Source organism: Schistocerca serialis, unplaced genomic scaffold (genome assembly GCF_023864345.2).
Source record: "Schistocerca serialis cubense isolate TAMUIC-IGC-003099 unplaced genomic scaffold, iqSchSeri2.2 HiC_scaffold_1261, whole genome shotgun sequence".
NCBI classification, from domain to species: Eukaryota; Metazoa; Arthropoda; class Insecta; order Orthoptera; family Acrididae; genus Schistocerca; species Schistocerca serialis.
This window is the reverse complement of record NW_026047471.1, coordinates 4,776,529-4,789,531: the sequence shown is the minus strand read 5'-3', so window position 1 is coordinate 4,789,531 and position 13,003 is coordinate 4,776,529. Positions and strand designations below refer to the sequence as shown.

At 39.3% G+C, this 13,003-nt stretch overlaps 1 protein-coding gene across 2 annotated transcripts in view; it reads right to left on the bottom strand.

Annotated features, from left to right (window-relative positions):
- Window positions 1–13,003, bottom strand: part of LOC126438151 (protein HIRA-like) — a 212,736-nt gene that overhangs the window by 110,577 nt on the left and 89,156 nt on the right. For both annotated transcript variants that reach the window (XM_050090526.1, XM_050090527.1), the window contains one exon: window positions 3,655–3,950. In XM_050090526.1, the coding sequence (XP_049946483.1) occupies window positions 3,655–3,950 (296 nt within the window). The remainder of the gene's footprint in view (window positions 1–3,654; window positions 3,951–13,003) is intronic.

Here is a 13,003-nt window from a genome sequence, read left to right as displayed (position 1 = left end):
TTTAAAAACAAATAAATACAGTAGGTTTGTTTTATGCTGTACAATAATTTAATTCCTTTTTCTATCTGACATACGGCTGAGGTAAATAAGTAACTGGGAACACCAGACAATCAGCTAAAACACAATAAAGGATGATGGACAACTAATATTCACCATAATGAACAGGGCACATAATTTGTGAATATTAGATGAGGGAAGATAGGGTAGCAGAAGCAGTTAGTATTTGTGTAAGAAACATCTCACAATATTTGTATTCATCAGCTACATAATGTGACACAGCAAACATGCTTGTCATTATTATAATGGAAATTACTCAGAAAAATGAGTGTGTACAGGCACTAGCCAGTGATAGTCATCTAGGCAAAAGTGTGGGAGAAGATGAAAGGACAGTATAGAGCAGTGTTGAAATATGGGAGGGGGGAGACAGATGGATTTTAGTGACAGCAGTGAAACAAGCCCAAAATAGAAGAGAGAGGGAGGGAGGGAGGGAGAGAGAGATGAGTGCAGAAGTGAAAAATGGTGAGGGGGGCAAAGGTAAGGTTGAATGGAAAAGTGAATGAGATAGAAATGTCCAAGGGTGGAGTTTTAGGTCAGGGAGTTTGCTGGAACAGATGTGTGGGACAGATAGTTACAAACTGATAGTTAAGATGTATATGATATGTTTTGTATTTTGGCTGTTGACACTGTAGTGACACATGGATGATGGTTTGGGATAAGAAGTGGAATACAGTGGTGGGGCTAGGATATTAAATAGGTTGGGTGAGTGGTGGAAGCCACAATTTTGTGGCAGGTGGGGGGGAGGGGGGGGGGGGGTTGCTGTATGAAGGGAGTATTTTGATAGTAAGTATCTGTTAAACCCCATCCTCAGCTATGACAGCTAGCATATGTATTTAGTAAGTCAGAATGAGGCAGAATGGGTGTTTAAACACAGACCAAATTAATGTATATATGGTACAATTGCCAATAATACTAATTTTACAAGCATCACCATGAACTTCTATCCAAATTAGCCACATATCATCAGCACTTCATTTATACAGGCAACAAAAATGTATATACAAAGATTTAGCAACAGAAACAGATACTGTGAACCTTCCTGAATAGGTCCACACAGCTTCAGACAACATTAATGTGTGGTATGCTAAAACATCACAAGGACATATATTATACAAAATAGAAATTCTGTTCATATTATCCTTCTTAATACAACTGAAAGCAATGACATCTCAGTTTCAGCCACCAATCACCTTTACATTACTAAAAGCAAACCAAATTTTCATCCATGAATAACAGCTATATTAATATAGTCGACGTAACATCATAAGAAATTATGATATTATATACTGTAAACAGTTGCGTGCCAGCAGTGAACATAACTGTATGACGAGGAACTATCCTTCAAGACACCTTTGACTTTTATGCACTAAGTGTTGGCCTAAAATATTCCCTGCAGGATGCCAGCTACATAATGTGGGATTGCATTGTGCATGTGTTCATTAAAACTAACGTTGCAATAACAATTAAGATCACTTTTGTTAATATACTTAACAATGTCCCTTTCTTTCTTTACTGACTGAACATCTAACTGTTATTTCCCAAAAACACATAAAATACTTCTTATCAAGAAACTTCAAATAAGCACTGGTACTGTACTAATGGTGACTGGAGAATAATTTTATGGATACAGTAAATCATTGTAGTTTCAAACCTTGTGCATTACAGCTACAAAATCATCCCTGGCAAAATCAGAGTGAACAGGAAAATTAAACCATTACAGTCCAGAGAATGGTCATCTGAATCAAACAAACCACTATTTATTACATTTACTGTTGATGCCCAACACCTGTCAAATACACACCACCTCTCATTGTTTCCCCCTCATATTACAATCCTCTCTCTTCCTAACATTGTATTCTCCCTTGTCACTTTATCATTTACTAAGTTCTACGTTTTATGATTAATCCAGTCTTTCACCACAGACAGACATGCAAGCATGTGACCACAAACACAAATGCACATGCTCTCTCTCTCAATTCATTCACTCCCTCTCCCTTTGCACTGATAACTCATAGTTTATTTTGGCACTTCTGCAAATGTAATCTCTCTCTCTTCACATTTCATTTATTCAACTAGCTCATTTATCTTTCCTTGTATAATGCATTATCTGGAAGGTTAAACGGAGCATTATCACGGAGGAGTAAATTCCATTTCTAAACATCTGGAGTCAAACATTGAAGAAGACTGACACAAAGAACCCTAGATATAATGCAACAAAAGGTCTTCTTCAGAAATCAATAAGATGCAGCCATAGATGTTTTAAAACTTGCCAGGAGGCCAGCAATTGATGACTGTCTGAATACTAGGCATTGTTACCTCTTTGACATTACACAGGGTACACCACATGGAGACGAACTGCCAAAGGTTCAAAACTTGCCTTTATTTTCTTGAATATTTATATTTCAAACAAGCTAAACACACAATCCAGAAAGTTCACTTATACAGATGATTCAGCCAAAGTTGCACAACATGAATCATTTGAGGCCTCCAAAGACATTTTGATCTCCGACTTAAAGCTGCCAAGCAACTACTTTCATAAATGGAGACTGCAGCTTAACACAACTAAGACAGAAGTATCATGCTTCCACCTTTGTAATGGTCACATTAACTCTGAAGGCGAAGGTCTCAACCGTGACAACTACCGTGGACAGAATGCTTGCTTAGAAGGAGCACCTGACAAAGACCACGGGTAAAAGAAGGGCAAAAATTAAAATGATTAATAAACTGTGTAGCATCTATTTGGGCTCCTAGGTAAATATGCTTTGCACATTAGAAGTTGGGCTCATCTATTCGGAGGTGAAACACTGTGCCCCTACAATGATTATCTGCTCACATACGAACAAGATTGGTGTGGCACCAAATGACATTATCCACACTATCAGCAGCACAGTACAATCAACTCCTACTGCATGACTGCCCTCCTTGAGCCATATACGACTACCAGAGATATGGCGTAAAAATGCTTTCCTTAGAGAGTACCATAAAATTAGCAGTATCCCTCAGCTGTTCATACACACTGAAATTGCTGGCCTGACTCACAGAACACTGATATCAAGAAAATAAGCACTATCCACTGCTAAGGAACTGACACACTCAAACTTTGATGTTCACAATGTCTGGAAATAACACTGGAAAGAGCACTGCCGACCAAAATGCCAAAGTTCCTCAGTGACATTCACTGTCCAAATTAAACATTCCCTCCCCCCACCCCCCTCCCCTTCTCACCCCATCTGGTAAGTCTCCCATGACCCAAGGTTCTGAGTGACTTTTCTGTACTCTCCTCACTTCCTAAACCTCACAAATCTTTTTTCTTCATCACTCTTCCTTTCCCCTCAACCTTTCTGCCAGAAGAAAGAGCCACTGGCTCCAAAAGCTTGCATATTTCTTTAACCTTCATATACGTTTTCTCCTGCTGCTCCTTGATAAGTAGGTTTTTTATCTGTACAATTACATTATATTTACAGCACAAAACATGACTGATGTGAAGTTAATAGGCACTAGTGCAGGCCCCCAATCAAACTCAATTTAAAATGAACACAATACACATACAACACACAAATACAATTTAAAATTACAGAAAAATTAATCAAGGCTCACCCAGCATCTGGTGCAGGAGGTATGTACATAGGTGTTATTCTTCTCTTTCCATCTGAAGTACGAGTCTCTATCTGTTTATTGATGGGGCCCTTAAGAGGTGTTGAAGGCTGGGATACAGAAGCAGCTGGCCGTTCCAGTGATCCGTTAGTCTGCCCAGCGTCTGCTGCCGCTTTCTCTGCTGCAGCTTTTTCTGCCTTCTCCCGGACAGCAAGCAACTCTGGTGTCTCCACCACACATGCACCTGCACCACCGGCAGCTGATAGTGACTTGCCATACATGCGCTCATGAAGCATTGTCTGTTTCAATTATGACAGGTTCAATATTAGTATCAGGATTGTAAGACGTTACAAATAATGTCATGAACAGGTGCTCCACACTGGCTCCCTTAACACTGTTCACAAGAATACTTACAAAATATTATCAGCTACAGCTGCACTAACATGTTATCAAAATGCAGAAAAAACAAAAACTGCAATCAAGACCACGCTTGGTTTAAATCAAATGAAGCACTGTTTATGTCCATACACACATATCACACTTGCGTGGTTGTTTGACAGTTTTACTTATGTTTAATGACACAAATCTCATATCTACTTGTGGTGCTATCGATTTGGTCTGCACCAGTTAAGGAAACAAATCGAGAAATTTATCTTTCAAAATTAAGCAGAGGTTTGGCTATGGAAAATGCAAAGTGCTCACAACATAAATATTAAATTAAAACAGGATTTCTAATTGAAAATTTTCAATGCCAGTGGCAGCAATATTGAAGAGCAGGTTGGGTTACTGTAGACACAATGTTAACAAGAGAAACACAAAATAGAAGAGAACAAGAGGCTGGGAAGTGGGATAGACTCATTTAAGAACAACATATTCTGTGCTCAAATTTCAACCAGATTTTCAACTAGAATGACCTCCATGCCAATGAGCACGAATTCTGAAAACTTCAGTCACTTGTAACTCAGATTGAGCTTCTCTACCATGACATTTTGAAAGCCACAGATAAAAGCAATCAAGCAGAGGTATTTCTTGACTTTCAAGAAGCATTTGCCTCATCACCACAACAAAGACTGTTAATGAAAGTATGACCCCCCCCCCCCCCCACACACACACAAAATAGTTGGATGAAATGGTTGACATTCATAAGCATCTGGAAATCACCCTGACTACAGTCAAACAATCGGCAGTTGCTGAGAATTGGTGGAGAGCTCCCGAGAGTGACCTGTGACATCTGTACCAGAGGTACCTCATGTACTATTCTCTCCCATGAATCCTGTCTCCTCTGCAGAAAGTATGGGATCTGTCATTAACCATTCACTTTACTGAGAGAGGCGTGTCAATGGTAGATCTAGGCATCTTCTACAGGGTGGACGAGGACCAGGGAGGACTCAGTCCGAGCTGATGTCTTTCACTGAAACTGATCCAGAGGGACTCGCTTCACCTGTTTTAGGAAAATCTGTTTTGTGTGGTGGCAAGATGAGGTGAACACAAAAGGGTAGGAGGTCTATTAACCGTCAGCAGTTGAAATGTACAGCAAATGATGGTAGGAAAATTGCAGCAAGGGACGCGAAAGGACACCAGGTGCACTCAGTGTGTATGCCAGCAGGCCACATTCAACATGTTGAAGAGGCTAATCAAGCAGCCAGTGAGGGAACAGTGTGCAAGCAACTGCAGATTGTGGCACAAGTTGGAACAAAGATGCCTTTCATCTGGGCTCCGAGGCCACTCTTGGGTCATTCCACCAACTTGCAGAGATAGTACAGGAGATCAGCCTTGAGCATGGAGTTTCAATAACTTTTGTCACAATCTGCAGCAATGTCCCCCAGTATACAAGAAACTCAAATCCAGCAAGATAGAAACCGAAGTGGCATGTGAGATTGTTTGGGCAAGACCCAGTATCAGGGGTGGGAATAAAATGATAAATGGATGCTTTTATTGCCCACCAGACTCATCTCCTGATATAAACAAAAACTTTATAGAAAATCTTAGTTCAATTGTACATAAGTTCCCCAATCATAGCATAATCATCAGGGGAGACTTTAATCATCCAACAATTAATTAGGACAATTATAGTTTTGTTGGCTGTTGGTGTTATAAGACATTCTGTGAAGCATTACTAAATGCCTTCTCTGAAAACTGCCTGGAACACATAGTTAAGATCCCCACTCATGATGGAAATATATTGAATTTAATGGCAACAAATAGAGCTGACCTCTTTGAGGATGTCCACATCAAAACTAGTATCAGTGACCATGACACAGTTGTGGCAACAATGATTAGGAAAGTATGCTCAGTAGACTAGATAAAAAATCAGTAGTGACATCTCACAATGGGGAACTTTAAACTTTCAGCACAGATAAAGAGCAAATCTGGCTCAAGTTTAAAAGAATAGTTGACCATGCACTGGACAGATAAGTACCCAATAGAACAGTTCATAGTGGGAGGGAATCTCCATGGTATACAGTCACTGTAAAAGAACTTCTAACGAAACAGAGATCACTGCATCATAGGTGTGAAACAAAGCGTAGGGCTATAGGGAGAGAGATGATGAGTGAAACGAGTTTGCCTGTCAAGAGAGCAATCTGTGATGCCTCCAATGACTACCTTAGCAGATTACTGTCAAGTGATCTTTCACAGAACCCAAAGAAATTCTGGTCAAATGTAAAAGCTGTTATTGCACCAAAGTTAGTGTCCAGACCCTAGTGAATGAGACATGAAGTGAAATTGAGGATACCAAAGCAAAAGCTGAAATGCTTAACTAAATCTTCAAATGTTCCTTTACAAAAGAAAACCCTGGATAACTGCCACAATTTAATCCTCATACCACTGAAAAGATGAACAGAATAAGTATTAGTGTCAGTGGCTTTGAGAAACAGCTTAAATCATTAAAATTGAACAAAGATCCAGGACCTGATGGAATCCCTATCATATTCTATACTAAATTTGTGGCCGAGTTTCATCCTCTTGTAACTATAATGTATCACAGATATCTTGAACAAAAAAAAAAAAAAAAAAAAAAAAAAAACCAAGTCTAGTTCTTGGAAAAAGGCACAGGTCACACCCATCTACAAGAAAGGGAGTACAAGTGATCCACAAAACTACCATCCAACATCCTTGACATCTATTTGTTGTAGAATCTTAGACCATATTTTGAGTTCAAACATAATGAAGTATCTTGAACAGCTAGATGATGTATTTCTTGATTTCCAAAACACATTCGACTCCATATCACACCTATGCTTATTGTCAAAAGTATGATCATATGGGGTATCAAGTGAAATTTGTTACTGAATTGAGGACCTTTTGGTAGGGAGACTTATCATGTTACCTTGGATGGAGATTCAACATCAGATGTAAAAGTAACTTCAAGTGTAACCTGTAAAAGTAACTTCAAGTGTAACCCATGGAAGTGTGTAGGGACCCTTGCTGCTCATATCATATATTAATGATCTTGCAGATGATGCAGTTAGCTATAATGAAGTACTATCTGAAAGAAGCTGCATAAATATTCCGTCAGATCTTTCGAAGTGGTGCAGAGCAGAGACTGGTAACTTGCTTTAAGTGTTCAGAAATTTAAAATTTTGCACTTCGAAAAAAAGGGAGAGAGAGAGAGAGAGAGAGAGAGAGAGAGAGAGAGAGAGAGAGAGAGAGAGAGAGAATAGTATCCTATGACTAAGGACTGCAAAAATTTCCCTCAAAATGACAATATGCAAAATTACTTAACAGATGCTGTTCCATAGCGAATTGTATCCAGACAAGTTATTTGTCAGAGACAGGTTCAAATAGCTTTATTTTCTGCATCGAATATCAAAACATAAGCAGTTACTGGCGTTGTACATCATCTGGCAAAGCCCAGTTAAGAATGATAATGTGCACAAGAACCTACACGGAAAATGAAGTGTAAAAACCCAACGATGTATCAGTGTGCTCAATGATCTGGAGCCATGCCAATGTAGGTGGTTGGATGGTCTGTTTAAGTTACACGGCACACAATGCAACACAGTACTCAGCCATGAGACCTAGCATTTTATAAGAAGGAAACGTGCCTGCTTGTTTGTTAGCTAAAGCTTAAAAGATAGTATAATGGGGACAGTTTTAACGTGGGAAATTAGGTGGCAGATGGTTTGAGTTGTATTTGCATATAATACCGCTAGAGGTTGGGCCTTAACTACATCTTTAACAGTAATCTGCTAACTTCATCAAGCCATTGTGCAGTAGCTGTGCCTGAATGCTTTGTGTTGTGCATTGCTCATTTTCTTCTTTTGAAGTGACTAATCCTCGTCCATCACAGATTTTGATTATGACCTTTACAAAACCAGAGGAGGTCAGTGATCCCCTGTGACAATGTGTCAGTTCTTGTGTAGGCTTCTGCTCAGCGAAATGGAGGCAGAGTTTGTTTCTGCGCACTGCTCCTTCCCCTGTGGTGGTCAAAATTCTAGTCTGTTTATGTTCGCAGCCATCTGTGACTATAGCCTATAGCACCATCTCTCTGCGCTGTAGCGACTGGAACACAAAATCTATAAAGTTTTCTAACAGTGCCGAAATTTTTCTCCTAATGTTAAAATTGAGTTGCCGTACATTCAATTCTACTTCTATGCTAAATGCCTTGTCAGCTCTATCTGCAGTGTTGTCAAGCATGGGTCACATGGCTGTGAATGCCCATGAAAGGTTGAATTTAGTAGTCTGCAGATTTTTTAATCTTCAAATTGGGTGAGAAAAGACAAGTAATGTTCAGAAACATCTTACATTGGAGACACATTCATTTAACTAGAGGGAAAGTGCTGCTGCTTTTCAACAGAACAACCAGTTTTGAAAGCATAAATGCAGCCAAATGAAGAAAAGAAATGCCATTTTGGAAGAAAAAGGTCTTGAAGTTTTTTGCAAAAGCAAACACTCCCATCAAAAAGTTCAATTTCAAAGAACTAGTAATTTGTCTGTCTTCACTCGTGTAGTATGACAATCTTATAAATTTGTGTGTCTAATAATTTACAAACAAAGAAAATATATGCGAATTTCAACTAAACTATATGCGAATTTTGCAAAACACAGATGTGGATTTTACAAAAATATATTTTACCGTCCTTACCTATCAGTATAATATCAATGAGTTAGTAAAATATCAATGAGTTACTGCTGGAAATGGCCAACTCATACAAATACCTGGGTGTAACACTTTTTAGGGATATGAAATCGAATGTTCACATAGGTTCAGTTGTAAGTACAGCAGGTGGTAGACTTCGGTTTACAGGTAGAATACTGAGGAAGTGCTATCAATCTACACTGGAGATTGCTTACAAATCACTTGTGTGACCCATTCTAGAATATTGCTGAAGTGTACAAGACCCATAGCAGATAGGACTAACAGGGAATATTGAACAAATATGGAGTAGGGCAGCATGAATGGTCAAAGATTTTATAATCCTTGGAAGACAGTCACAAAAATACTGAAGAAACTAAGCTGGAAGACTCTTTAAGATATATGTAAACTATACTGAGAAAATCAAATGATTGCTCCAGGTATGTACTACAGCCCCCTACATATCGCTCACATACTAAACATGAATGTAGGATCAGAATAATTACTGCACATACAGAAGCATTCAAACAATCATTCTTTCCATGCTGCATATGTGAATGGAACAGGAAGAAACCCTTATAACTACTACAATGGGATGTACCCTCTCGCATGAACCTCATGGTTACAGAGTATAGATGTAGATGTAGATGCAGAAATAATGCAAGGAAAACTTTTTAATGCTTACTACATTTTCGTGATTCATGAAGTAAAACTTCAGCATCAGGTATCTCATTTTAATGTATTACAACTGCATTTCTAGCTTATTTGCAACATGTTTTAGAGACAGTATCCACATACGTCACTGAATGTACCTGCAAAATTTTATCATTGTATGACACAGTTCCAGAGATGTGATATTTTAAAACTGCCAGAATCTAAGATGAATCGATTTTGGTTTGGAATTTTTCACCAATCTATGGGTCACTAAGGTGAAACTAATACATTCTATGAGGGCTATTCAGAAAGTAGGGAACATTTCCATCTGACGCCGCTAGGCACGCACCAATCACGTATATTTTGGTATATGTGTGAGCTCGGCAGCTCAGTTAGCATCCATCCGTGACAGTGGGAACGTCTCTGCACATCTGGTTTTTTCGATATTTGAATTTGAAATGTGTGCTGCATTTCGAAAATTCTGCCAGTTGTGAGCTGCGGTCTGCGACACAGTTTTTATTGGCAAAAAACCTAAAACTTATAGAAATTTATCGTGAACTGTGCGAAGTATACGGAAACAATGTAGCGAGTGAATGTTTTGTCCAGGAATGGTGCATTCAGTTTAAAAATGGCTAAACCAATGTTCATGATGAAGAGAAGAGTGGACACCTGAGCATTGTGACTGACAATCTTGTCGCTAAAGCTGATGAAACGATTCGTGAAAATCGTCGCTTCACAATAATGGAGCTTTCACTTTCTTTTCCACAAGTTTCATTGAAATTATTGTTTGAAATTGTCACTCGAAAGCTAGGCTACCACAAATTTTGTGCATGGTGGGTGCCCAAAATGCTTACAGAGCACAATAAAGAACAGCAAATGGAGGCAATGTTGACATTTCTGGAGGCCTACCACAAACATGGTGATTCATTATTGGATCAAATCATAACCGGTGACGAGACTTGGGTGAAACACGTCAATTGTGAGACAAAATTACAGTCCATGGAGTGGGGGTCACAAGGTCCTCCCAGAAACAAAGAAAATGTTTGCAAACCTTGTTGGTAAGAAAGCTGTTGGCAACAGTGTTTTGGGATAGGCAGGGTGTGCTTCTTATTGATTTTCTCGAACATGGAGCAACCATAAATTCTGCCCGGTACTGTCAAACTTTGCACGGTCTTAGAAGAGCAGTTCAAAACAAACGCCGAGGAAAGCTTATGTCCAAAATTTTGTTTTTGCTTGACAATGCCCAACCTCACATGGCAAACCGCACTAAAGAACTCCTAATTCATTCAAATGGGAAATTTTCCCTCATCTGCCCTATAGCCCCGATCCTGCACCAAGCTTCTTCCACTTGTTTCCCAATATGAAGAAATGGCTTGCAACGCAGTGCTTTGATGACGATGCAGAACTCCAGGCAGGCTGACTCACTGGCTGAAGTCTCAGGTGGCAGAATTTTACAACAAAGGTTTTTCAAAGCTTGTCCACCGCTATGATAAGTGCCTCAATGTGTTTGGTGACTATGTGGAAAGTAAGTAATTGGGGTTTTGAGTCTTCAAACAGAAAGGTTTACACACTTAATGTAAAATATTTAACACACAAACTCATTTGTAAAGTCAGACATCTGAAGCTCTTTTATACATGGGAGACTGTCTCTTTAAACACTTGGGCTGTGGGTTGGTTGGTTGGTTTGGGGAAGGAGACCAGACAGCGAGGTCATCGGTCTCATCGGATTAGGGAAGGACGGGGAAGGAAGTCGGCCGTGCCCTTTGAAAGGAACCATCCCGGCATTTGCCTGGAGTGATTTAGGGAAATCACGGAAAACCTAAATCAGGATGGCCGGACGCGGGATTGAACCGTCGTCCTCCCGAATGCGAGTCCAGTGTCTAACCACTGCGCCACCTCGCTCGGTCTTGGGCTGTGGGGATAACTGGTATTAATAGTATGGATAATCATCAACAGATGTAGAAGTAACTTCAGGCAGGCCACAGATAACTGTGTTGGGGCTCTTTATTGTTACTGTTGTATACACATGACATTATAGACGACATTAATAATAGCGTCAGTCATTTTGCAGATGATGCAGCAATATCTGGAAAGGGTTGCATTAGTATTCCGTCATGTCAAAGTGGTGCAAAGATTGGAACCTTGCTTTAAATGACGGGTATGTAAAAGTGTACACTTTACAAAATGAGAAAATGTGGTTCCTATGGTTACAATACCAATGACTGACAATTACAGTCAGTCATTTCATACAAACACCTCGGTGTAAAAATTTGTGGGGATATGAAATGGAATGATCACACTGGTTCTGCTGAAAGTAAAGAAGGAAACAAAATGTAATTTAAATGGAGTTATAGTGACAGACTTTCCTAGCAACCTTTTTAAGACAGTATTATTAGAAGGAAAGCTAGCTGAAGTTTCACAGTTTGCAGGGAAAGAAAACAAACAATGACTTTCTTATAATATTTATGCAGCTAGTTGTAGAACAGTAATTAAATAATAATTATATGATATAAACTGTGTGTCAAAGAATCAGTGAAATCCTCAAAAGTCAAACCCACTGCAATATGACTTAAGACATGATATCTGTTTGGTGAAAAAATGAAAAATGTCCCTGAATAAGGAAAACCATGAGGTCATCCACATGTGTACAAAAAGAAATCCATTATACTCCAGTTACATGATAAATAATACAACTTTAAGGGTTGTAAATTTAACTAAGTACCTAAGAATTACAATTACGAAGAACTTAAATTGGAATGATCACATAGGTAATGTTGTGGGGAAGGCAAACCAAACACTGCATTTTATAGGTGGAACACTTAGCAGATGCAACAGGTCTGCTAAAAAGACTGTTTACCTACACTTCTCTGTCCTCTGCTAGAGTACTGATTTGCAGTATTGAATCCTCACTGAATAGGAGTGATGGAGGACACTGAAAAAGTTCACAGAAGTGTAGCTCATTCTGTATTACCCAGCAAGAGGGGAAGGAGTATCACAGATACGATAAGTGAGTTGTGGTGGCAGTCATTAACCCTTTCGTGACTATGGGCATACATGTATGTCCAGCAGGTAGAAAAGTCATTGCTATTGGCCTAGATGTACACTCAGCGGGCGGTAACTCCAGACAGCTACTGACGGAAACGGAGGTCCTAAACTACAAATTAAATGGCCTTCGACATATTCGTTTGACACATAAAAAGTAAAATTCGCTCGACAGCCTGCACGTCATTTGCTAAAACAGTCGATAACTCATATGGCAAACCCAAGTGGGAACATAAATGGTTAAAAAATGGGCATTCCATCATGAAATGGCGGGCAGTTAAAACTATGGCACAATGCGTACAAAATGGCAGGGGAGTGCCACTTAACAAATGATGATGGCTAAAACGATGTTTTCTCATGGAACTTCATCTGTCCACAACATTTCAATTTATTCGCACCATCACGGGACACAATTTATCAGACAAGGAAATTATGGATATTCTTATGAATAGTAGTGACAAAGATTGTAGTGATACTGCGGAACTTTCTTCCAATGAAGAGTTGGATGCGTGTCAATGTACTGCTGAATCCTCGACATCAAGAATAGAAGATTCTACCTCTGAAGACAGAAAAGAAGAT